At 45.5% G+C, this 27,767-nt stretch overlaps 1 protein-coding gene across 1 annotated transcript; it reads left to right on the top strand.

Annotated features, from left to right (window-relative positions):
- Nucleotides 1-26,865, top strand: LOC144690686 (uncharacterized). Its single transcript, XM_078558428.1, has 6 exons — nucleotides 1-188; nucleotides 693-838; nucleotides 6,222-6,396; nucleotides 9,912-10,017; nucleotides 24,059-24,143; nucleotides 26,121-26,865. The coding sequence occupies exons 1-6, from the start codon at nucleotides 74-76 to the stop codon at nucleotides 26,790-26,792; spliced, it is 1,299 nt and encodes a 432-aa protein (XP_078414554.1). The 5' UTR covers nucleotides 1-73; the 3' UTR covers nucleotides 26,793-26,865.
- Nucleotides 26,866-27,767: the final 902 nt, after the last annotated feature.

Raw genomic sequence — 27,767 nt, 5'->3', positions numbered from 1 at the left:
TAATTGTACCTTCACAAGAAGTTCAGTGTTGCCAACGGAGGAGGAGGGATGGATTCACAGCTACACTTGTACCATGCACTTCCTGCGGTTCATGACTGCACAAAATTTCAGACTGGTTCTTGAGTCAAACATTCAAGCCAACACATCTTACAGTTGTACTACTGAGACATTTAGGCCATGTCAGAACAGTAAGTGTTAATTTAAGGGGGGCGCTCCCTCTATATCAGTCACTGTTTATTTAAAGGAGCACTCCCTCCATAACTGTAACTGTGTATTCAAAAGGTGCTCCCTCCATAACAATGTGTGTGTATTTAAAGGGGTACTCCCTCCATAACATTGTGTGTAATTTATGAGGCACTCCTTCCTTAATGGTAAATGTGTATTTAAAGGGTACTCCCTCCATAATATTGTACATATTTACTGCATAGCAGTAGTTCCTCCATAATAGTAAGTGCATATTTAAAGGGGAATACTTACTCTCTAACTGGCTATGCTGTGCTTGCCCTGAGTGTTTAATGCTAGAGCTGGATGTCTGAAATGGAAGAGCTTTCTCTCTCAGTGCATTCAGCTGTTCGCATAATATACAAAAAAGTTATTTTTTCTCCATTTCACTCTCAACAGGATGCTCTTTTCTTCTTGTGACAATATCTGATATCTTGTTGCCTAACTCTTGGATCACTCATATCTTGCAGTCCAGCTGAAAGCACCTCGGCAACTATCTGTGACAGTGAACTCCACCACACGGAAGGTTAGCATCACATGGCAGAATGATGCAGTGACGTTTTTGAAAAACTCTCTGGAGCATGAACTAGAGTACTGGAAGAAAAAGACAAAAGAGGTGGGTGACTCTAGCTGCTGCTCACTGACAATCACCATCCCACAAAGCACCCCTCCAGGTTCCATCCCATGGCCCTAGAAGCTTCAACATCCACTCCCTCCACCACAGAGCATTGTAGTGTACTGTCTACAGAATGCACCGCAACAACTTGCCAAGACTTCTTCAGCAGCCTCTCCCAAACCCACACGACCTCTATCACCCAGAAGGACAAGGACAGCAGGAGCATTAGGAAACCATCACCTCCAAGTTTCCCTTCAAGACACATGGTATCCTGATTTGGATATATATATCACTATTTCTTTATCATTGCTGAGTCAAAATCCATGAATTTTCTACATAAGAGAATTGTGGAAGCACTTTCATCACACAGCCTGCAGCTAAGAATGGGCAATAAATTTCAGCCTTGTCAGTAGCGCAGACATCCCGAAAAATAATAAAAGAATAATTCTGCATTTTTGTACATTATACACAGTGAATTATCCAACACAATTATTTGCAAATAGGGGAAAAGATGGACAAACAAGTCAACCCCCTTAACAGCTTTGTACCAAGGAAACTGGATATTCCTGGAAAACAAGAATTCGAAACAGCTGCTCTGATATTCTGTACTTTTTCATACTTACCTAGGTCTGCTCCTTGTTTGCTCTGTTATTTTAACTGTTCTTAATCTTTCTGACACTGGTCATATTGTTTTGCTCTAATTGCCCTGTTTTTATTGGTGTTGCCTGCATCCCTAAAGATTTTGCTCACGGTATTCCCCTTTAAGTCATATTATTTAAATGTGTTCCAGTAGATCTCCCGTAACATTGCATTTGGGAAGTAAAGAACAAACTCAGTCTTGAAGTGTCATAGAGTCATAGAGATCTACAGCACAGAAAAAGGCCCTTCGCCCCATCGAGTCTGCGCCGGTCAAACAAATACCTAACTTTCTAATCCCATTTTCCAGCACTAGGCCCATAGCCTTGTGTGCCATGGCATCGCAAGTGCACATCCAAATACTTCTTAAATGTTATGAGGGTTTCTGCCTCTACCACCCTTTTAGGCAACAAGTTCCAGATTCCCACCACCCTCTGGGTGAAAAAATTCTTCCTCACAGCCCCTCTAAACCTCCTGCCCCTTACCTTAAATCTCTAGCCCCTGGTTATTGATGCCGCCACCAAAGGGAAAAGTTCCTTCCTGTCTACCCTAACTATGCCCCCCATAATTTTACACATCTCAATCATGTCCCCCCTGAATCTCCTCTGCTCCAGGAAAAATAACCCCAGTCTATCCAATCTCTCCTCATAACTAAAACTCTCCAGCCCAGGCAACATCCTGGTAAATCTCCTCTGCACTCTCTCTAGTGCAATCACATCCTTCCTATAATGCACGCAATACTCTAGCTGTAGCCTAACTAGCATTTTATACAGTTCCAGGATAACCTCCCTGCTCTTATATTCTATGCCTCGGCTAATAAAGGCAAGTATCCCATATGCCTTCTTAACAACCTTATTTACCTGTCCCCCTACCTTAAGGGACCGGTGTACATGCACATCAAGGTCTCTCTGATCCTCGGTATTTCCCAGGGTCCTACCATTCATCGTGTATTCCCGTGCCTTGTTTGTCCTGCCCAAGTGCATCACCTCACACTTATCTGGATTAAATTACATTTGCCACTGATCAGCCCATCTGACCAGCCCATCTATATCCTCCTGTAATCTAAGGCTATCCTCCTCACTATTTACCACCCCACCAATTTTCGTGTCATCCGCGAACTTACTGATCAACTCTCCTACATTCAAGTCTAAATCATTTATATATACCACAAACAGCAAGGGACCCAACACCGATCCCTGTGGAACCCCACTGGACGCAGGCATCCAGTCACAAAAACACCCCTCCACCATCACCCTCTGCTTCCTGCCACTCAGCCAATTCTGGATCCAATTTGCCAAATTGCCTTGGATCCCATGGGCTCTTACCTTTGTTATCAGTCTCCCATGTGGGACCTTATCAAAAGCCTTGCTGGAGTCCAAGTAGACTACGTCAAATGCATTGCCCTCATTTACACACCTGGTCACCTCTTTGAAATTTCAATCAAATTGGTCAGACATGACCTCCCCTTAACAAAAACAAGACTGTGATTGATTAAGCCCTGCTTCTCCAAGTGTAGATTAATTCTGTCCCTCAGAATTGCTTCAAATAGTTTCCCCGCCACCGAGGTTAGACTGACTGGCCTGTAGTTCCCTGACAAAAACAGAATTACCTGGAAAAACTCAGCAGGTCTGGCAGCATCAGCAGAGAAGAAAAGAGTTGATGTTTCGAGTCCTCTTGACCCTTCAACAGAACTGAGTAATATTAGGAGAGGGGTGAAATATAAGCTGGTTTAAGGTAGGTGGGGGGGTGGGGGGAGAGAAGTGGGGTTGGGGGGGTGGGTGTGGTTGTAGGGACAAGCAAGCAGTGATAGGAGCAGTTAATCAAAAGATGTCACAGACAAAAGAACAAAGAGGTGTTGAAGGTGGTGATATTATCTAAACGAATGTGCTAATTAAGAATGGATGGCAGGACACTCAAGGTACAGCTCTAGTGGTGGTGGGGTGGAAAGACTAACAGGGCATAAAAGGTATAGATTTAAAAATAATGGAAATAGGTGGGAAAAGAAAAATCTATATAAATTATTGGAAAAGACAAAAGGAAGGGGGAAGAAACGGAAAGGGGGTGGGGATGGAGGAGGGAGCTCAAGATCTAAAGTTGTTGAATTCAATATTCAGTCCGGAAGGCTGTAAAGTGCCTACTCGGAAGATGAGGTGCTGTTCCTCCAGTTTGCGTTGGGCTTCACTGGAACAATGCAGCAAGCCAAGGACAGACATGTGGGCAAGAGAGCAGTGTGGAGTGTTAAAATGGCAAGCGACAGGGAGGTTTGGGTCTTTCTTGCAGACAGACCGCAGCTATTCTGCAAAGCGGTCGCCCAGTTTACGTTTGGTCTCTCCAATGTAGAGGAGACCGCATTCGGAGCAACAAATGCAGTAGACTAAGTTAGGGGAAATGCAAGTGAAATGCTGCTTCACTTGAAAGGAGTGTTTGGGCCCTTGGACAGTGAGGAGAGAGGAAGTGAAGGGGCAGGTGTTGCATCTTTTGCGTAGGCATGGGGAGGTGCCATAGGTGGGGGTTGAGGAGTAGGGGGTGATGGAGGAGTGGACCAGGGTGTCCCGGAGGGAACGATCCCTACGGAATGCCGCTGGGGGGGTGAAGGGAAGATGTGTTTGGTGATGGCATCATGCTGGAGTTGGCGGAAATGGCAGAGGATGATCCTTTGAATGCGGAGGCTGGTGGGGTGATAAGTGAGGACAAGGGGGACCCTATCATGTTTCTGGGAGGGAGGAGAAGGCGTGAGGGCGGATGCGCGGGAGATGGGCCGGACACGGTTGAAGGCCCTGTCAACGACCGTGGGTGGAAAACCTCGGTTACGGAAGAAGGAGGACATGTCAGAGGAGCTGTTTTTGAAGGTAGCATCATCAGAACAGATGCGACGGAGGCGAAGGAACTGAGAGAATGGGATGGAGTCCTTACAGGAAGCAGGGTGTGAGGAGCTGTAGTCAAGGTAGCTGTGGGAGTCGGTAGGCTTGAAATGGATATTGATGGACAGTCTATCACCAGTCTATTAAGGAAGGGAAGGGAAGTGTCAGAGATGGACCATGTGCAAATGATGGAGGGGTGGAGATTGGAAGCATTCCGGTCTTCCGGACTGAATATTGAATTCAACAACTTTAGATCTTGAGCTCCCTCCTCCATCCCCACCCCCTTTCTGTTTCTTCCCCTTTCCTTTTGTTTTTTCCAATAATTTATGTGGATTTTTCTTTTCCCACCTATTTCCATTATTTTTAAATCTATACCTTTTATGCCCTGTTAGTCTTTCCACCCCACCCCCACTAGAGCTGTACCTTGAGTGTCCTGCCATCCATTCTTAATTAGCACATTCGTTTAGATAATATCACCACCTTCAACACCTCTTTGTTCTTTTGTCTGTGACATCTTTTGATTATCTGCTCCTATCACTGCTTGCTTGTCCCTACAACCACACCCACCCCCCACCCCCCCACCCCCCACCCCCCACACCTTAAACCAGCTTATATTTCACCCCTCTCCTAATATTACTCAGTTCTGTTGAAGGGTCATGAGGACTCGAAACGTCAACTCTTTTCTTCTCCACCGATGCTGCCAGACCTGCTGAATTTTTCCAGGTAATTCTGTTTTTGTTTTGGATTTCCAGCATCCGCAGTTTTTTGTTTTTATCTCTGTAGTTCCCTGGTTTATCCCTTCCTCCCTTCTTGAATAATGGTACCACATTGGCTGTCCTCCAGTCCTCTGGCACCTCTCCTGTGACCAGAGAGATATTGAAAATTATTGCCAGCGCCCCTGCTATCTCCTCCTTTGCCTCACTCAACAGCCTAGGGTACATTTCATCTGGGCCTGGAGATTTATGTACTTTTAAGCCTGCCAGGCCACTTAAAACCTCCTCCCTTACTATGCTAATTTCTTTAATTATATAGCAGGGTAGAGGATAATCAGACCAAAAACTATAGGCTGAAACTAGTTTCCATTTTAGTGCCCTAGATTTGCCCTGCTTTTTATATGTAGAAGTTACAAGATGATGAAAAACAAGCCATTTGCATTTGGTCCAACCAGCTTGGGACGATGTTTACCCTCCACATAAGCAAATAGTTCTAATCACATTTACCCAACATGTTCCCAGATCCCTTGAATCCTTCATCTTTCATCCATCCAGTTTCATCTAAAATGTGGGCACTTTCTGCCCAACCATTAACTCTGAATATGAATTCAAGTCTCACGACTCTGAAGAAGCTTCTCCTGCCCTCTGTTCTAAATACTCTCTAATGTATCATGTATCTATGACTCCTATTTCTTGACTCTCAACCACTCGAAACAGCCTGCTTCTATCTACCCTTAACTATCATATCATAATTGCTAAAATTATTATATTGCTCCTTAACTTGCATTACAAAAACAGGAACAATTTTTCAAGGTTTTCTTTTCATTTGTGTCTCCACATATTGGGCAACATCCTGGTAAATCTGCAGTAACTCTGTCTGTACCCTAGGAATATAATTACTGATTTTTTTTAACAGAAATTCATTACCTCACACTCAATTACACTGAATTCCATCTGCCACTTATTAGGCCATTCCCCATCTTGTCAATATTCTTTACAGCTTTCTTTGGCCTCCTTTTACATTTACGTTAGAAATCCCTATGCCTACGTAATTAAACCTCCCAGCGCTGTTCTGAAAAGTTCCCATTTATGATAACCATATTCTTTGTTTCAAGGTAATTTTTATCCTGTGTTCCATTTTGCATCCTATTTGAATCTCTTTTTTATCTCTAGGATGTAAAGGTAAAAAGGAATGTTAACGATATCCGGCATCTGGTTATCGAGGAAACAGAACTGGAACCAGACTCTAATTATAAAGCAAGGGTCCGCAGCAAACCTTTAGAAAATCTAACATATAATGGCAGCTGGAGCACGTGGAGCTCAGAAATAGAATGGAAGACAAACCCTGGTAAGTGTACTGCTACCTAGTACCAATTTGGAATATTAGCGGACAGGGCTCTCTTCTGATTTTCTCTCTCTCTCTCTCTTTTTCTGTGCCTACCTGTCTCTCTTTCTGCTCCTTTGTCATTCACTTGATTTATCTGTTCTTCTCATTCACTCCCTTTCTCGTTTCTGTCTCAGATAGCAAGGGGGTGAAGGATAGAACTGGAGCCTAACCTTTACACAGTTATAAGCTTTTGTTCACAAAGATACACATTACAAATGTGCACCTCCTAACCTAAAAAGCACAGTTTCAGTTTGTTCCTATATATTGGAACACAAGTGAATCCTCACCACCTGAATACAATTAAACACTCAATTAACAGTCTCTCTATAAATCTGTGCTTCTCCCACATTCTGTTTGTTCTTCACTGTTTCACTCTCTCTTCCCTTGCTCCTCTATATATTTGGCATTCTGTATGTTTCTCTATTTCTCTCACCAGTCTCCTTGCCTTGTTCCCTCAACTTACAGAGCTCTGATTTTCAAAGAAGACTAAGTTCTCAGTTTGATGTGCTGTCTCATTTTAAATCTCTAGCCTTACCTATTCATACCATTTTTCATTACTGATTCTTATACTAGCAATTCTGAATTAGTGCACCAACCACAGCTTTGGATGAGGAAATGAGCAGAGAATGCTTCAAACTCATTTCACATTGAACTGGATTGTGACTGTTGTAGTAGACTCACTATTCAAGTATGTCCAAATTGTAATCTTTGTTTTATGTGGGTCCTCTCATAACTGAAGAGTCCAATGCGAGACTGGCATGGACATCTACAGAACTGACATTCTTACTGTTATTATTGTTGTTATTATTCTTGTTGTTGATGCTTAGGGAAACTTCTGCAGCTGCACCACCTCTGGTCTTCCTCTGGCCACATTGTGTATGTTGCAAGTTTGCGAGTAGATGGTGCTCACTGCATGCTAAACCAAATTTCAGTGCTCGCCTCGTCATAGGAAAAGACTGCAGTTGACTGGCCCAAAAGAGTTGTTCTGCAATGCAGAGTTTGGAAGGCAGTTTTTTTAGGGTGTGTTTGGATTGTTTGTACTGGCCACCTGATGTTGTTCACCTGGGAAAATTCCCCATAGAAGATCTACTTGGGGATTCTTTAGTCATCCATGCTGGATTGAGACTGCAAAGGGAATGGAACATGTGGCTCTTTCTTTTAGATAGCTGGCAAACAGCAAGATGATTTTCTTTTCAGCCTTCAGTTCAAAGTTCTGTCAAATGCAGTAATGAATGGTGGTGGATGATTGAACAATAGGAGGATGGGCTCCACACTTTCCCATTCTCAAGGACGACAGAGTCCAGTACATCAGTGCAAAAGACAAGGCTGCAGTGTTTGGAACTATCTACAGTCAGACATGCTGGGTGATGAATCATCCCTGCTTTCTCCTGAGGTCCCCATCATGGGAACAGGTGTAGGCCACTCAGCCTGTTGAGTCTGTTCCACTATTCAATTAGATCATGGCTGATCATCTACCTCAATTACACTTTCCCGCGCTATCTCCATATTCCTTGATGTCATTAGTCTCCACAGAATCTATTGATTTCGGTCTTGAACATGCTCAATGATTGAACTTCCACAGCCTGTGGGATAGAGAATTCCAAAGATTCACCACCTGGAGTGAAGAAATTCTTCCTCATCTCAGTCTTAAATGGCCTATCCTTTATCATCATAGCTGCCAGTCTTCAATGAATTTGGCTCACTCCACTTGATATCAAGAAAAGGCTGAGGGTACTGGATATAGCAAAGGCTCCTGGCCCTAACAACATCCTGGCAGTGGTGCTGAAGATGTGCTCCAGAGCTACCGCCTCTAGCTAACTTGTTCCAGTGACAGATGTGACAGTTACAACACTAGCATCTACCTGACAATTTGGAAAATTGCCCTGTTATGTCCTGTCCAGAAAGAAGCAGGAAAAGTCTAATCTGACCAATTACTGCCCCATCAGTTTATTCGCAATCATCAGCAATGTGATGGACAATGTCAAACAATGCTATCAAATGACACTTACTCAGCAATAACCTGCTCAGTGATGCTCATCAACGCCCTGGAAGTCAGCACTGTCAAGAAATTTAACTGGACCAGCCACAAAAATACCGAGCAGGTCAGAGGCTAAGAATTCAGCAGCAAGTCACTCACCTCTTAACTCCCTAAAGCCTTTCTACCATCTACAAGGCACAAGTCAGGAGTATAAAGGAATATTCTCCACTTGCCTGGATGAGTGAAGCTCCAACAATAGTCAGGATATTCAGCACCGACCAGGACAAAGCAGCCTGCTTGACTGACACCCAATCCATCACCTTAAACATTCACTCCCTCCACCAGTATCGCACAGTGGCGGCAGTGTGCACCATCTACGGATGCACTGCAGCAACTTGCCAAGGCTCCTTCGAGGTCACCTTCCAAACCTGTGACCTCCATCACCTAGAAGGACAAGGGCAGCAGGTTGCATGGAAACCCCACCTGCAAGTTCCCCTCCAAGTCACACACCATCCCGACTTTGAAATACATCGCTGTTCCTTCACTGTGGCTTGGTCAAAATCCCGGACATTCCCCCTAACAGCATTGTAGGAGTACCAACACCCTGCACTGCAGTGGTTTAAGAAGGTGACTCACCACTACCACCTTCTCAAGGGCAATTAGGGTGGAAAATAAATACTGGCCTGAGTGGCAATGCTCACATCCTATGAATGAATAAAAAAAGTTCTACGAATCTATAGAGCAAAAAGGGCAATTCATGGTCCTGTTGTATATTAACTGACCACAAAATCCGTGGCAAGGTGCTGAGTTTATGTAATGGGGGGTTGGTCCTGGGTTTTGGTAGCATTGCGGGATGCCATTAATCAAGGCTGAAAAAGACATCTCAATAAATAAATGTGAGCATGTTATTGTAAAATATGTAACTTATTAATTGTAGGAACTTTACCCTGTATATAACTCATGTTGCACCTCCCCTGGGAATGTTTAGCAAGACAGTGCAAAGGGAGCTTTACTCTGTATCTAACCCATGCTGTACCTGCACTGGAATTGTTTCGTGGAATTGTGTAGGGCAGCTTTACTCTATGTCTACCCTGTGCTATACCTGCCCTGGAATGCCTAACAGAGAGTGAAGAGGGGGTTTTCCTCTGCACCCAGCCTTTGCTGTACCTGTTCTGAAGTGTTTGATGGGACAAGGTAAAGAGAGCTTTATTCTGTGCTGAGGTTTACACTGGAGTGTTGGCACTGAGAGTTTAAAGTTAATGAACATTTCTTAATAATCCAAATTTCTCAATAAAATGTTTAAGGAATCTCTATCAAGTGACCCAGGTCACATGATGTATGAGACAAATTACTCTCAAATTACTGGTGTTTCAAGAAAGTAGACAATTCCATACCTCATTCCCACTCCCCACTGATCCCCAACCAACAACGTTCTGTGAAGTTGGCCCCATGATTTACCCCAATAATAAATACTTTATTTCTGTTCTTTCCTTTAAAGCTGTGGACAGTCCTTCCAAGCAGAGCAGCCTGTTGTTTGTTTTGCTGGCTCCACTCTCGTTGGTTGTCATCATTTTCGTATTTCTGTACTTCAGGATTCACACACAGTAAGTCTATTTAATTCAACCTATAATAGTCTCTCCAAAGTGCCCACTGGAGCCAGTTACAGTCAATCCCAGTGCTCAATAAAACTGGTAACAGTCTATCCCAGTGTCAATGGAGCTGGTAACTGTCTCCCCCAGTGTCATTGGAACCAGAAAGTCTACCCCAGGTCTCATTTTAACCAGTAACAGTTTCTCCCAGTGCTCACTGTAACTGGTAACAGTCCATCCCAGTGTCAATGGAGTCAGCAACAGTCTCTCCCAATATCATAGGAGTCGGTAACAGTTTCTCTCAGTGTCATTGTAACCAGCAACAGTCTATTCCAATGTCATTGGAGCCGGTACCAATCATCCTAGTGCTAATTGGAGCCAGTAACGGTCTCCCAGTGTTTAGTGACTGATAATGTCAGGAACCAATCTTTTAGAAATGCACAAATCACAGTACAGAAGAGGCTATTCAGCCCATCATGCTAGTGCTAGTGCTTCCTTCACATCTCACACTCTGGTCCCATAAGAACATAAGAAATAGAAGCAGGAGAAGACCATACAGCAAATCGAGCCTGCTCCACCATTCAATATGATCCTGGCTGATCCTGGGCATCAACTCCACTCTCTTGCCCACGCCCCATATCCCTTGATTCCCTGAGAGATCAAAACCTGATATTTCAGCCTTAAATATATTCAATGATGGTGCATTCACAACCCTCTAGGGTAGAGAATTCCAAAGATTCACAACTTTTTGAGTGAAGAAGTTTCTCCTCATCTCAGTCTTAAATGATTGGCTCCTTATCCTGAAACTGTGTTCCCATGCTTTAGATTCCTCAGCCAGGGGGAACAACATCTCAGTATCTATCCTGTCAAGCCTCTTCCTAATTTTGAATGTTTCAACAAGATCACCTCTCAACTTCTAAAATCCAAAGAATATACCCAATTTACTCAGCCTCTCATCATAGGACAACCCTCTCATCCCGGGGACCAATCTAGTGAAACCTTTGCTGTACTGCCTCTAGTGCAAGTAAATTTTCCCTTAAATATGAAGACCAAAATTCCTCACAGCATTCTCAACTGTCCCATATAACCGCAGCAAGACTTCCCTGTTCTTGTACTCCAATCCCCTTGCAATAGAGGCCAACATGCTATTTACTTTCCTAATTGTTTGCTACACCTGCATGCTGAATTTTTGTGATCCTTGTACTAGTACATGCAAGTCTCTCTGAACATTTTTTTTTGCAAAAATATACTTTATTCATAAAGTATCTTCAACCACATTCCAAACCATTTCAAAAACACCATTACAAGGGTACAATCCGGTTCAACTTTAACAAAATGTATCACCAGGTGCATCAGTACAAACAATATTACAATCATTTACAGCCTTTCATTTTGAGCTGTACAGCCCGAGGGGGTTTAAACAGTTCCCAGCCCCTCGGTGCGCTGTGGCAGAAAGGTCTTAGACAGCGACCCTTCCCCATTGCGCCTTTGCGGCGGCTGCCCCAAGCTTTAGTGCGTCCCTCAGCACGTAGTCCTGGACTTTGGATTGTGCCAGTCCGCAACACTCGGTCGGGGACAACTCTTTGTGCTGGAAGACCAACAAGTTTCGGGCAGACCAAAGCGCGTCTTTCACCGAGTTGATGATCCTCCAGCTGCAGTTGATGTTTGTCTCGGTGTGTGTCCCTGGGAACAGCCCGTAGAGCACAGAGTCCTGTGTCACAGAACTGCTTGGGATGAACCTCGACAGCAACCACTGCATCTCTCTCCAGACCTTCTTTGCAAAGGCACAATCCACAAGGAGGTGAACAATGGTCTCTTCCCCACCACAGCCACCTCGAGGGCAACGTGCCGAGGGGGTGAGACTCCTGGCGTGTAGGAAGGATCTGACAGGAAGGGCCTTTCTCACCACCAGCCAAGCCACGTCTTGGTGCTTGTTGGAAAGTTCTGGCGATGAGGCATTCTGCCAAATGACTTTGACAGTCTGCTCGGGGAACCATCCCACAGGATCCACCCTCTCCTTTTCCCACAGGGCCTCTAAGACGTTACGTGCTGACTACTGCCTGATGGACTTGTGGTCAAAGGTGTTTTTCTGCATAAATTTTTCCACGAGGGACAGGTGGTAAAGCACGGTCCAACTACTTGGAGCGTTCCGCGGCAGCGTGGCCAGACCCATCCTTCGCAACACCGGGGACAGGTAGAACCTCAGCACATAGTGACACTTGGTGTTTGCGTACTGAGGGTCTACGCACCGCTTGATGCAGCCACACACAAAGGTGGCCATCAGTATGAGGGCGATGTTGGGCACGTTTTTTCCCCCTTTATCTAGAGGCTTGTACATCGCGTCCCTGCGGACACGATCCATTTTTGACCTCCAGATAAAGCGGAAGATGGCTCGAGTGATCGCCACCACGCAGGAGTGTGGAATGGGCCAGACCTGCGCCACGTACAGCAACAGCGAGAGTGCCTCACACCTGATGACCAGGTTCTTACCCGCAATGGAGAGGGAGCGTCGCTCCCACATGCCCAGTTTCCTTTTCACCATAGACACTCGCTCCTTCCAGTTTCTAACGCATGCCCTGGTCCCTCCGAACCATATCCCCAGCACCTTCAGGCCGTCAGCCCTGACAGTGAAGGGGACAAAGGATCGGTCAGCCCAGTTCCCAAAGAACATGGCCTCGCTCTTCCCACGATTTACCTTGCCTCCCGAGGCCAGTTCGTACAGGTTGCAGATGTGGATCAGTCTGCGCACCAACAGCGGATCCGAGCAGAAGACGGCGACATCATCCATGTACAGGGAGGCTTTTACCTGAGTGCCTCCACTGCCTGGAATCGTCACTCCTCTTATGCCTGGATCCTTCCTGATGGACTCGGCAAAGGGTTCTATGCAACACACGAAAAGAACAGGCAAGAGAGGACAGCCCTGCCTGACTCCAGATTTAATCGGGAAGCTATCTGTTTCCCACCCATTGACTGAGACTGCGCTACTGATGTTAGTGTAGAGCAGTTGGATCCAATTTCGAATTCCCTCCCCAAACCCCATTTTGGAGAGCACATCCACCATGTAGGTGTGCGATATTCTGTCAAAGGCCTTCTCCTGATCCAAGCTGATGAGGCAGGTATCCACACCCCTGTCCTGTACATAGGCAATCGTATCCCTGAGCAGCACGAGGCTGTCAGAGATCTTCCTGCCTGGCACAGTGCAGGTCTGGTCAGGGTGAATCACCAATTCCAGAGCAGGTTTGACCCGATTGGCGATGACCTTGGACAGAATCTTATAGTCCACATTCAACAGTGAAATGGGTCGCCAATTTCTAATTTCCTCCCTTCCCCCCTTGTGCTTGTAGATGAGGGTGATGATGCCTTTCCTCATGGATTCTGACATGCTGCCAGCCAGAAGCATACTCTCGTACACTTCTAGCAGGTCTGGGCCAATCCAGTCCCACAGAGCCGAATACAACTCCGCCGGCAAGCCGTCGCTTCCGGGAGTTTTACTCTTCTCGAAGGACTCAAGGGCCTTAGTCAGTTCATCAGGAGTTAGCGGTTTGTCCAGGCTCTCCCGCGTACTGTTGTCTAAGACCTCCATGATAGAGGACAGGAAGGACTGGGAGGCCGTGCTGTCCATGGGCTTCACGTCATACAATCCGGCATAAAAGGATTTGCTGATCCTCAAAATGTCGGACTGCGATGACTTTACTGAGCCGTCTTCTTCCTTCAGGCTGCTGATCACAGAGCTCTCTGTGTGTACCTTTTGGAAGAAGAAACGTGAGCATGCCTCATCCTGCTCCACGGAGCGGACTCTGGAACGGAAGATGATCTTGGAGGCCTCCGAGGCAAAGTGCGAGGCTTGCTGGCACTTCACCTCTTGGAGTTCCTCCTTGACATCGACCCCCATCAACTGCAGCCGGAGCAGATTCTGCATGTTTTTCTGGAGTCGAGACATTTCCCTCTGTTCCTTTCTAGCTTTCTGGGTGCCTTTGAGGATGAAAAACCTCTTGATGTTTCCCTTGATCGCTTCCCACCAGTGTGTCAGGGACTCAAAGAGGGGTTTCACGGTTCTCCAACCTTTGTAATCCCTCTTGAGCTCCTCAATGTTCTCTGGGGTCAGCAGTTGCACATTTAGCTTCCATGCCCCCCTGCCCACCCTCTGGTCCTTCTCTAAGTGGCAGTCCGCCAGTAGGAGGCAGTGGTCAGAGAAAAACACCGGCTTGACGTCGGTGGATCTGACTGTGAATGCACGGGACACAAACAGGAAGTCTATCCTAGAATGGATGGACCCGTCTGGCTGCGACCAGGTGTATCTACGCTGCGCTCCGTCTGCAGGGTTGCTGAAGACGTTGTGCAGCTTGGCATCCTTAACTGTTTCCATCAGGGATCTGGACGTAGTGTCCAATCTGCTGTCGGCCCTGCCGGATCGTCCAGCCGCATCGATGATGCAGTTGAAGTCACCGCCCAGAATGACCGGTCTGGAGGTCGCCAGCAGCAGTGGGAGCTGCTGAAAAACCTCCAGTCGCTCGGCCCCTTGTGACGGGCCATACACGTTAATTAACCGGAGTGGAGCATTCTTGTACATTACGTCTGCTACGAGGAGGCGCCCACCCACCACCTCCTTAACCTCGGAGACGGTGAAGTTGCCTCCCCGCAGCAGAATACCCAGGCCGGAGGAACGAGAGTCGTTTCCGCCCGACCAGATCGATGGCCCATGGGACCACCATCGTGACCATTGCCTGTAGAAGCTGAGGTGCGGTATCGCACACTCCTGCAGAAACAACAGGTCGGCTTTGACCTTGGCAAGGTAGTCCAAGGTCGCAACACATCACGTAGTAGATTTAATGCTACGCACATATATGGATACAATCTTTAAACCTATTTTAAAGCATTTATTCTCCTACCAAACCTGTTGTCTCTGAGAGTCACAGACCTTTAGTCTGCTCCTTCATACCCGTAGTGAGCTCAAAATCCTTCACTTTGGATGGGCTGAGGAAGTTCCCATTGGCAGTGTTCTGCTCAGGTGGCATCTGGGGGTTCGCGTAGAGAGCGGGTTTTGAGAGGACCTTTGCTGGAGAAACTTCTCCAAAACTCACCCCCTCTGGGGCGTTGCTGTTCCCGGCTTCCCGGAGCTGGGGTGCGATGATTGCCTCACTGCTCCCAGATTCCTGGGGCTGTGGTGCACTGGCCTCCTCGGGTTGCAGGCAAAGTTGGGATGCGCTGGTCTCCTTGTTGTCTCCAATGTTCTGGAGCTCAGGTGTCTCGTCCTCCAACGCCCTGGAGCTTGGCCGCTTCTTCTGTCGGTGCCGCTCTGGCACTTCTTCATCCGAAGAACTGCTGCCTTTGTCATCCATGTCGGATGGGAGACGCCTCTTGCCACATGTCTGGGAAGTGGCTTTGCTTCTTCTTCCCTCCTCCTTCCTTTTGGCTCTCTTCACCGTCTGCCACTCCCCTTGCTGCTTTTCCACTGCTGCCTCCTCCTCCATTGATTCGCTGTCCTGAGGACTGGGAGGTTCAGGGGGTAGTTCTGTTGATTGGCTATCTGTTGCCTCAATCTCTTCCTCCACCTTGTTTCTCTCTGTGTCCTCCTTTGTCCCGGTGAGCTCCCTGGGGGCCTTGGTGGTTGGAGTGACACGATGCATTTCTTCTGCTTCCCCCTCGTTGGCTTTGGCTGCCTGTGCATAAGTACGGCAGCGTTTGGGGCAGGTCCTGTAGAGGTGACCTGCCTCGCCACACAGGTTGCAGCACTTAGCCTGTTTGCAGTCTTTTGTCTGGTGCCCTTCCTGTTTGCAGATCTTGCAGAGGGAGGCGCTGCAGTTGGCCGCCACATGACCAGCCTTGCCGCATGAGCGACAATGCTTGGGTTGCCCAGCGTAGACCAGGTAGTCACGGTTTCCCCCGATAGCGAATCTGGAAGGAGGGTGGAAAGTGGTCCCTTACCGTCGGTCTTTAGCGTGACCTTAAACTGGCGTTTGCCTGTCCAGATCCCCAAGTCGTCTCGAATCTCGGTGCCGCTCCCCACCTTATCGAAGTACCTGGTGAGGAAGGTGACCACGTCGGCGACAGGGACGAAGGGGTTGTACAGATGCACCGTCACCACCCGGTCCCGTTGCAACGGCAGAGCAAAGAGCGGCTCCGCCGTCAGGATCTTCATCTCCGGCAGGTCTCTCTTCTCCTCGAACACCCTCAGGAGCTGGACGCAGTCTGCCACCCGCTTGAACGTCACGTCGAAAAATCCAGCGCTGGGGAAGTCCTGCAGGGTGTAGATCTCCGGAGCTTCAAAGCCGCACGCCTTCAACAGTATCCTCCTGGCAAAGAAGGCCCGATCCATAGGTGATCCTCCTTCGCTGTCCTTCACCGTGACTCGGACGGTGTTAGATACCCCATGGTATGGGTTTCGATTGGTTATAGCCTTTGCTTCCCGACCTTGCCTTGGCAGAACCATGCTCATGGTCTCTCCCCTGCCAGGTAAGTATCTGCTGAGAGGAATACAGTTAATGTTTCAAGTCCAGAAGACTCCAACAGAACTCAGTCTCTCTGAACATCAACATTTAAAAGTTTCACGCCTTTTAAAAATACTCTGCTTTTCTATTCTTACAACCAAAATAAAGAACCTCACACTTCCCCACATTATACTCCATCCATCACAGTGATGGTCCTGTCATGGCTGCAAGGGTATTGTATTCCCAACTTTCAAGATACAGACTTCAGTCGATGCTGACATTCAAAATTTGACTTTAAAAGTGGTCAAAATGCTGCCCAAGATGGCTGCCAAGGGGTCAGGTGACCTTCTCTGATTTCTGCACAGACAAAAGATTAATTTGTGTTTGAACATGCTTCTGTAAAGTTCTTAAAATGTAAATGACAGTGGGTAGGATGCCCTCCCTTGAATAGGCATTCACAAAATGAAGCCTCTTGTGGATTTACACCTCCCATTGACTGGATATTTACTGAAACTCAAAATCAATAACCCTCCCAGACACAGTGTCTGCGAGTTTCAACCCTTGACAAAGAAAGGCACAGAGAAACCAATTTATCAGAAGTAGGTGTGAACAGCCACCACTAAAGCCCCATTGTGTAGCAGTGGCTTCTAACTTCAAACCAGTTATGTGGATGATGGAGGTATTGCTCTATGGGGTATCTATGGAGTATTTCATTACTGAAACAGACTCCAGATCACAACTGATTTTGCTCCCAGAACTAGGAAGGGACCATCCTCCTGCAAGGAGAACAGAACCCTGCCTAACAACAGTCAACCCAAGCAGCGAGAGGGACTAACTCGTTTTCACCTGCAAAGGTTCGTCTCTTACAAAACTTGGCTACAATTTTGTCTGGAGACCTAGAGACTTTCAACTTCCATCCACCCAAAGAACCAGGAGAGAGAACCTATCCAGGGGTGGAATTTTCTGTTCATGCCAGTGGTGAGAATTGTGGCAGGTGGGGGCACTAAATTCGGCGCGAATGAAAAATATCAGTTTCAGCAGAAAAAGTTTGGAATTTTGTTCTCCAGACTTTCAAGGCAGGTAAAAGGAGGGTCAAGTTTCCTGCTGAGCAATGTCAGGAACCCCGTTTGCATTGATTTATTTCTCATGAATGCTCATTAAAGGTCAACTCACCAGAATCATGTTCTCCTCCAAATTAAGTGCCCCATCAGCAGCTAATTAGAACATTCTGCTTTATGGCTATACATAAGTGGTACGCACCCAGCATGCTTCACTTCATCCACGACTTGGGAGGTCAGTAGATGCTGCTTTCACCTTCCTTTAATCCTGTCACTACTACATATATTGTGTGTCTGTGGCACAAGCTGCACCAAGTCTGGGCATGGGAGACACAACCGTCAGGGAGGGGTCAGGCCAAGGCAGGATTCGGGGGTTGGGGTTGGAGGCGGTCAGATGGAGACAGGACTGGGAGTGCGAAGATGAGTAGGGAGGGTGAGATGGAGACGGGACTCAGGGTGGGGGGAAGTGGGGGTAGACAAAAGGGGAAGTATAGATGGAGACAGAACTAGGGGTGGGCAAAGAACAGAGGGGAAGAGCAAAAGTATCTGGGGACAAAAGGTGAAAGACTATCCAGTGAAGAATGAAAGGCTGTCCAGGAACAAAAGTTAAAAGACTGTCCGGTGGCAAAAATCAAATGATTCTCTGGTGAAGAATGAATGAATGTTCAGGGGCAAAAGTTAAGACCGTCCAGTGAAGAGTGAAAGACTATCTGGGGGCAAAGTTTAAAAGACTGTCTGGGGAAGGTTCAGAGGCTGTCCTGGGACTGTGGCCATGCTGCAGGGACATATTTCAGAGGCTGTCCTGGGGCTGTACGGGCCATGTTAGAGTGCTCTGCATGGTATGCATATCTTGGTCCCAGATTTGAGTGGGGGAAAGCCCTTCTGAGCAGTGACGATCAGGCACAGAGCTGTGTGTAGGATGTGGTCAGTCAACTAAGACATTTGGTCCGGGGGTTCGAGTAATAGTACTGGGAGAAAGAGGGCACAATAATATTCAGGGGAGGCATCTGTATTCTGCATCTCAGTAGCTGAAAAGTCATGGGGGGTGCTATTGGATGGTCTCGTGGTGGGGGGGGTCTCAAAAAGCAAAGGTGCATGTGGCCTGGAGAAGGGATGGGGTCAGATTGACAAAGGGCATGGGGTCATCAACATTGAAGAATGTACTTATGAATGTAATGAGCACCATGTTCGCATCCAGTGACCAATGACACAGTTGGAAAAATAAGCTTGAAAATAATGATATGGGAGATGTCTCAAGGCGAATGGAAGGAGTTCCACAAAACAATTTTGGGCCAATTGAAGGGGCACCCTATTAATTTCCTCATCAAACCATAGAGAACATGGCTCAGCTGAGTGCTGAACTCGAGGGTCTAATGCACAATGAACGAGCTTTGCTTCTTTGCTAAAGGTGTGCATTCAGGTGAGAATCCATTAAGTTTTGGTGCTGCAGTGCAGTTGGTCTTAATGGCTATCTGATCCTCACAAAGGATTGTGAAAACAGAAGGAGGAGTAAACAATCAATCTGCTGCACAGAAGCTAAATGGACACTACAAACCTCAATGTTCCCAGTGTACTGGTCATGGCTTACAAGGCACCACATGTACGGTCATAAGTATAAGGATTGGCTATTAATAATTATTGTCTAGGCTACTGGAGGCAAGCTGACAATGGCCTGTATATGTGCATGGGGGTGTGTGTGTGTTTCATTGCATTTACATTTTGGGGTGTTGTGTCAATAAATATTATCCTTCCTTTTGATTTAAACTTACCCAAAAGCCTGATTTGTGTTTATTACTGAAAATCACAACACAAAAAAGGTTTAAAACACTCCCTCTAAAATGCATCTTGTTGCATCCAACCAAGAGGTGAGGGGAAAGGGAAAATGTTATCCCACCGCCTCTCCCCGTCCTTAACAGATTGGGGCTTGAGTCCGGATTTGAACACATTTGATGGCAATTAAGTTGGAAGTTTAAAATTGGTTACTGGAACCTAGAAAATAAAAGGAAAAAATCAATCAGCAGGCTTTCTTGTAGGTTCACTGTACTAATTATCTAAGATAGCCACATTTTATGCTAAAACCTTTGTAGATCATGGTGAGGTAACTTGGACTGCATTAAAAGCATTAAATATTGAAGATTTAAGGGTTATAGTTAAGCAGACCTAAAGTGAAAAAAAAGCCAAAATCATCAAAATCCCAGCCAATCACTTTGATATTGAACTGGAGGCAGAGGAAGCAAACCTAGAATCAGAAACTGACAAAGTAATGTTAGATGGGATCCAAACAGAGATGGAAATTGCCATAAGAAAGATGGAATTAGAGTTTGAAATATAAAGGGAAAAGAGCAAAGAGAAATGCAGAGGAAAAAAAGAGTAGTGACAGGAAAGAGAAAGGAAGAGAGAATTCAGCGGAAGACAGAGAAATCAGACCGTTTGAATTGGAAAAGGTGAAACTGAGATTGAATAGCGAAGGTACCACTAGAAATTCCAATTCTCTCGGATTCAGAGCAGTGTTTTGATTTTCTGATATATTTATGGCTAGTATCCAAATTTAGTGAAGAGGAGGAAGTCAAATCCTACTTCATTCCCTTTGAGAAAATAACAAAAGGACTAAAATGGCCAAAGGACAATTGGACCCTGCTGCATTAGTTAGAAGTGCTCATGAAGCTTATTCCACGTTATCAGAAGAGAGAGCTCTCTTGATTATGAACAAATGAAAACTGCCGTTTTTAACGCCAATGAGCTAGTACTAGGGCATACTGCCATAAATTCAGAAACTTCCAAAAATGACCAGCCCAAACTTACACTGAGTTTGAGAGAGGGAAACACATGGCGTTTCATCACTGGGTAAGATCACTAAAATTAGAACCCTCTAACGAAAACCTATGTAAAATAATTTTATTAGAGGAATTAAAAACTGTGTCCCAGTTAATATAAGGTCTCATATCGAGGAACAAAAAATATGAGTGAGAGCTGCTGCTATCATGACAGACGATTATGAACTGAAGCACAGACCCTTTAATGCAGGAAAACCTTTCCCAATAATCACCGGAGGTCTGGTGAGAGAACAATGAGAAATGGGATGGAAGTGAAAGGGTAGAAGGAAATGGAGAGAAAAACTCAAAAGACGAAGGAGAACTGGTAGAAAAGGCAAACCGCTCTCTAATTTTTAGGAGGAGAAGTCAGGAAGGGACTCATCCAACTTGCTTCCATTATGTAAGCCCAGACATGCAAAGATGGACTGCTGGCATTACAGCGGTCTCTGTGGTTAAACCCGTGGCTGTAGCTATGAAAGTAGTCAGCCTATGCTCAAATGTTATGGCAACTGACCCAAAAGTCTGTCAGGAATTTGCATTTAAAAGGAAAATGATACCCAGCTTTTACCAGAAACGTGAAAAAGAAATAACCATTCTCAGAGGTAATATTTGTTTGCAAACTTTGCTCAAGGCAGGAGATGGAGATTTTCTGCCCGAAAGCAAAGTGAATGCCAGTGTGCTGGTTAAGGGACTCACTGGAGAATGTGTACAGGTTCCTTTAATAAAGATATACCTGCAGAGTGAGCTAGTTATGGGGCTAGTGATGGTCAGTGATCCCAAGCCTGCCCATGCAGGGACTGGATCTTTTATTAAGTAATGATTTAGCGAGTTGGAAGGTATTATCCCTAAAGAGTCCAGGACAGTCCACTGAGACCGGGAACACAGATGGGGACATGCAAAATTCTGCATGGATGCAGAGGGCTGAGGAAGTTTCAAAGGTCCCACAGGAGTCAATAGAGCCAGTAAGGATTAAGGAGGCTGAAGGAAAACCAGTAGAATTAAAAAGGGCCAGAAACGAGAGCTTGTGGAATTTAAAGTGGCTGAAACAGGGCTAGAGGAAAGCAAAGACGCTAGGGTAAAAGGGTTGAAGGAAATTCACCAGAAGTGTGGTTGGCAGAAATCTTCTTTCAGGACTTAAATAGGGATCAAAAAAGTTCCCAAACAGGCAAGCAGAAAGTGAGGAAGAGGCATCACCTAATCTAAATGCCGCAGAGAAGTGCAGGGGAAGATGAGCAGCCATTGGGGGAGGGGGTCCATAGTGTCCCAGAGGACATGGGACAAGTCAGGGGAAAAGCCACCCCACCACTATAGGAAAGAAGGACAGTAGTATAAGGAAAATGAAAAGACTCCTGTGAAAACCATCAGAGGACTGAAAATAAAGTCAATGCAGTTTTGTCACTGAAGATTCAGACATGCAGATTTTTGAGGTTCCAGTTTCAGGCCATCTGAACCTGGACACCCAAACTTAAACCTCAAGAGGAACAAAATGCAGGAGGAAGGTTCACTGCATGTGCTGAGAGGCAGTCTAACAGCTAATATTACCCTTGAAATCAGGATTACCTACTTGCCTGAAATTGAAATGTTTAAACCATGGGTTGTGCAGACAGCAGTCAAATGGTTAAAATCTTGTCAGGCTATAGTACGAACAGCAGAAACAGTTACAGACTGTAGTAACCAGAATTTGCACACACCAGTCAGTCACCAGAAATCAGTATTTTTGAGTAAGATTATTAGGAGAACCACCAGCCTTTATTAATAAGAATGTAATGCCCTTTGGCAAGACTTAAAGAGAATTAAAGGTGGGACAGGCACAGAAGGCGTCAAGTTTCTTTTCATTTCTCTAGACTTCCTAACTCCCAAGCACTATGACCAAAGAAAGAAAAATCTTTATTTTTGCCTCATCATAAGGATAATGTGCACTCCAAATTGTAAGTGAGAAGCAAAAAGTTACAAGTAAGCTGTAAAAGGTTAATGGACATGTCTTTGAGGAGAGCAAGGAACAAATTGTGTGAATGATCACTATTATCTATTACCGATTTTTTTTTACTCTCCATGATGTAATAAACCAAAAAGGAAATATGAAGGAATTTCATTTTTTTCCCTTTTTTCAGAGAGTTGTGTTGGTCATGTCATGCCTGCAAGAACATCATATTTCCAACTTTCAAGATACTGACTTTAAAATGCAGTCAAAATGCTGCCCAAGGTAGCTGAAAAGGGTCAGTTGACTTTCTGTACAACGGATTAACTTATATCTGACGATGCTTATGGAAAGCTCTTAAAATGCAAATGACAGTGGATGGGTGCCCACTTTTGAATAAACATTCAAATTCAGTCTGAAGAAGCTCCATTTCTCTCTCCACAGATGCTGCCAGACCTGCTGAGTTTTTCCAGCATTTTCTGTTTTTATTTCAGATTTCAAGCATCTGCAGTATTTTGCTATTATTCAGAACGTGAAACCCCTTGTGAATTTACTGGATATTTACCTAAACTCAAAATCAATAAGCCTCCCAGATGCACTGTCTGCAAGTTTCAACCCTTGACAAAGAACATGCAGGGGAACTAGTTTATCACAAGTAGGTGTGAACAGCTACCATTAAAACCCCATTGTGTAGTTAGCAGTAGCTTCTAACTTTGAACAAGGTAGACAATGAAGATGTTGATCATGGGGGTCACATGACCAAAACCAACTCCAGATCACAAATTCTTGTGCTCCCAGAATGGTGGCAGGGGGGTGGGGACACTGTTGAGTCTGCAAACCAACAGAACAAGAGGGACCATCCTCCAGCAAAAATAGAATTCTGCCTAACAACCAGCTAACCCAGGCAGTGGAGAGGGGGACCAATTCATTTTCACCTGCAAAGGTTCGCCTCTACAAATCTTGGCCAGGACTTTATCTGGAGACCCAAAAGTTGCCAACTTCCATTCACCCAAAGAATAATGTGAGAGAACTCATCCAGACCTGCTATGCGTGCATTTTTAAAGGACTGAGATTTGGACATGTGATTTACTTCTTGTAATTTCTTTGACTCCAATCCACCCAGGCGATGGTGGGAAATGCCAAGTTGGAGGCGGGACTTAGAAACGTCGGCCAGTTCATGGCAAAAATCCGGACCTTTGTCTCTAGAATCTATCTTTACTTGTGCGTATGCCTGTGTGCATGAGGGAGTGAGTGTGTTTCGTAGCATTTACATTTCGGAGTGTTGTGTGAATAAACATTATTTCCTTTTGATTTAAACTTACCTGAAAGCTGCTTTGTGTTTATTACTGGAAATCATAGCACAAAAAAGGATTAAAACACTCCCTGTAAAGCACATCTTGCTGCAGACATCCCAGAGGTAAGGAGAAAGGGGAAAGTTATCCCACCACTTTTCTCTGTCCATAACAGCCACCCTGTCCTCATTCCCTACCCTTTCCCCAACTCATTAATATTTTTCCTCTGTAAGTAGTTCTCTGATTTTTCTCAGTGAATGACTAGGTTTTCATCACATTTTGTGGGAAATGAGCCCATATTCCAGTCACCATTTATGTAGGACGTTCATTCTCACTCTCATTCTGTTTTGATGACTTAATGTTTTCTCTCATTTGCTCTTTTCATTTAAGGACACATTTTCTGCATCTACCAACCTTGTCAGTGACAAGATCTCCTCCCCACCACCCGCATTCTCACTCACAGTATATGATAAATATTTGATGTCTTTTATCCAATTAATATATATTAAATATGTTAATTTCAGTTTTAATTTCTATCCATTTCTAGTGTTGTGAATAAGGTATGGATTCATGTTCCAAACCCAGCCACCTTTTTCCAGCCACTCTACAGTGAACACAATGGAAACTTCAAGGTAAAGGCAGCTATGCTCTATGCAATTACACCCACAACTGAGGTTACCTACTCTCAGACCCCAAAGCTTACTGGGTAAAGGTAGCATACTGTCAGGGAGGGGAAGTCCCAGGCATCTGGTCCACATGACCTGGCTGCTGGTGGGTTGGTAAGAAGGCTATGCAGTTATCCCCAGAATATTTAGCTGCAGGAAACAATATCACCTAGGGTTTCCACTTCTGACCACTGCCAGATAATTCCCATATGTGTAGATTGCAGGTCAGGGCAGAGTCAGGCTGGCCAGTGAAACACCTCATGGTTGCGTAGGCCAGGACAATAACAACAAAAACATCTTGCATTCATATAGCAGCTTTAACATTTTTCTTATTCGTTCATAAGATGTGGGTGTCACTGGCTAGGCCAGCATTTATTACCCACCCCTAATTACCCTTGAGAAGATGGTGGTGAGTTGCCTTCTTAAACCGCTGCAGTACATGTGGTATAGGTATACCCACAATGCTGTTAGGGAGGCAGTTGCAGGATTTTGACCCAGCGACAGTGAAGGAACATCGATATATTTCTAGGTCAGGATGGTGAGTGACTTGGAGGGAAACTTCCAGGTGGTGGTGTTCCCATGTGTCTGCTGCCCTTGTCTTTCTAGGTGGTAGCGGTCGTGGGTTTGGAAGGTGTTGTCTAAGGAGCCTTGGTGAATTCCTGCAGTGCACCTTGTAGATGGTACACGCTGCTGCCACTCAGCATCGGTGGTGGAGGGAGTGAATGTTTGTGGATTTGGGTGCCAATCAAGCAGCTGCTTTGTCCTGGATGCTGTCAAGCTGCGTGAGTGTTGTTGCAGCTGCACTAGAGCAGCCTTGTAGCTGGTGGACAGGCTTTGGGGAGTCAGGAGGTGAGTTACTCTCTGCAGGATTACTAGCCACTGACCTGCCGTTGTAGCTACAGTATTTATATGGCTAGTCCAGCTCAGTTTCTGGCCAATGGTAACCCCCAGGATGTTGATAGTGGGGGATTCAATGATAGTAATGCCATTGAATGTCAAGGGGCGATGGATTGGTTCTCTCTTGCACTTGTGTGGTGCAAATGTTACTGGTTATTTGCCAGCCTAAGCCTGGATGTTGTCTAAGTCTTGTTGCATTTGGACATGGACTGCTTCAGTATCTGAGGTGTTGCAAATGTTGCTGAACATTGTGCAATCATCAGCGAACATCCCCATTCAACATAGCAAAACATACCAAGTCACTTAATAAAAGTATTACCAAAATCCAGGAACTCCTTCCCTAACAGCATTTTGGGTACCTACACCACACACGACTGCAGCGGTTCAAGAAGGCAGCTCACCACTAATAGCTCAAGGGCAGTTATGGATGGGCATAAAGTGCTGGGCCTTGCCAGAGTGCTTCACCTCATGATCGAATAAAAAAAAAATCATTTTTGACTCCAAGCACAGAAGGACTATATTAGCTCAGAAGGCCTTAGTCAAAGGTTTAGTCAAAGAATTAGGTTTTCAAGGAGAAGAAAGCAGCAGAGAAGTTTAGGGATGGAATTCCAAAGGAGGTTATAGTGATGAAAAAAAAAGCCATGGAGAGTTTTGGAAACAAAGATGGTTTTAAAATTGAGGACAGCGAGAGAAAGTGAGGGGCTGTGAAAAACAGTCAGTTAAATTGTATCCGTCAAACCCTCCTAGAGATTAACACTGAGGGGCAGAGTGTTGGCACCCTGGTACTGTATGACTGTGTTGCAGTTCATCAGTTCATACAAATAGATAATTTCTGATCCCCATCTTTATGGGTGTTTGGGGGACAGCGGTGGGGCACATCGAAGGAGGATTAGAGATTTTTCCCATAGGATAGGAGGCAACTTAGAAGAGGGATGAGAATGAGGAACCTAGCTACTCAGTAGCAGCACCAATGGATGATAAGCAAGCTTGTGCAACATTGCAACAGAAGATGTAGAAATACTGTCTAATTTTGACTTTGTCTTTTAGGAATGGATCCACAATAACCAATCAATCACTCGGCAAAACCCTGGCGGATGCTCAGTCCAGGAGGTGAGAGAGATGAAGAGACCATTGGAAGGTGAAGCTGACTTAGTGATTGTGAATCCCAGGGTTGAAGATGTTTCTAACATCGCCTACCTAAAGCCCATCCCAATCAATCACACATTGTCCCTAAACCCAGACAGCATCAAACATAACTTTGATGCAGATGCCATGTATGTAAAGAGGAATTATCACAATGAGTCCAGCAAAAGTTTTTATTCCACTTCGATGCTGGAATATTGTGATAGAATTTCTGGTTTGAGTGGGAACCTGCCCATTGTGCTTGCTGAGGGTCAGAATAGGGCTGAGAGCTGGTTGCTGTTTGAGGACCTAGCTATTGCTACCTTGTCCATGGTGCCCCAGGATCCGGATGGTGGGTACAGTTACAGTGATGAATACTGCATACTCTCTCAATCTGATACCAGCCATGATCTGGTGCCTGCAAAGATTGGGCTCCGGCTCAATATGACCAACGGATGCCAGACAGAGAAAAGAGAGGTGGCCGTGAGTTTTGATGGAATTGATGGCAGCAACCTACCCTCCAGCAGCAACAGAGAAGCAGCAACTTCCACAATGACTCCGCATCCAGTCAGTGTACTCACTATGACTATGTCTTAGGGTTGCGCATGTTGACTGGCTTCCTGGGGCCAATGTTAACAGCAGGAGTCCCCCCACTTGAGAAACAGAATACTGCAGAAAATACTGTAAGTACTCAGCAAGTCAAGCAGCATTTGTGGAGTGAGAAACAGAGTTTCTGAAAAATGCCTATATCTCATCTTTCAGGCATTTTACAGCTTTCTGGACTCAACACGAGTTCAAAAAACTCAGACCGTAATCTCTGTCCCCCTATTTTGTTTTTTTCTTTGCATATTTCAGTTTTTCTCTTATTTTTACTTTCAGACAGTAGCACACCTGCTCTAGGCACATTTGTTCTTTCTTTGTTTCTTTTCTTGCCCCATCACCATTCCCTTTGGCTCAGTAAGACTAACTTTTCTGTCATTCAATCTCTCCTGTCTTCCACCCTATCACAGGCGTTCATTTTGTCTTTGTCCCATTCACCCCTTGCTCAAAACCTATTACATCTCTAACTTTTCCCAGTTCTGATGAAATGTCATCAACCTGAAATATTGACCTGAATTTTTGCACAATCGGGGAGACTCCGCAGACCTTTAAAAATGGTGGATGGGACACAATTCTGCGATTCCCACCCCCATTCCCAGTGCCCAATTTTCACTAGTGTGGAAGAAGGGTGCAGGCAACGAGTCCACACCCTGCACTCTAGATCAGGCCAGCTCTATTGTGGGGGGTAGACATGCCTATCCCCCATAATTTTCACGAAGTCACGCCAGCTTCTCAAGACTCGTGGTTCATGGTCCCCAAAAGATGCTGTGAACCATAGTCTGGATGAGGGAACCTTTTGAAAGGTAACTTCAAAAGGTCTTACCCATGCCCACTCATATCCCCTCACCACCCACCCTGCCCGACTGACCCCCAGTGGCCCCTCATACCCTCTATACAAACTCATAGAACTTCCATGCCCATTCACCCAGTATACACTCTATACAAAATCAATGAACCCTATAGTAAAAATGG

Source organism: Cetorhinus maximus, chromosome 15 (genome assembly GCF_964194155.1).
Source record: "Cetorhinus maximus chromosome 15, sCetMax3.hap1.1, whole genome shotgun sequence".
Lineage (NCBI taxonomy): Eukaryota > Metazoa > Chordata > Chondrichthyes > Lamniformes > Cetorhinidae > Cetorhinus > Cetorhinus maximus.
The sequence above is the reverse complement of the archived record's forward strand: the minus strand, read 5'-3'. Positions and strand labels throughout refer to the sequence as shown.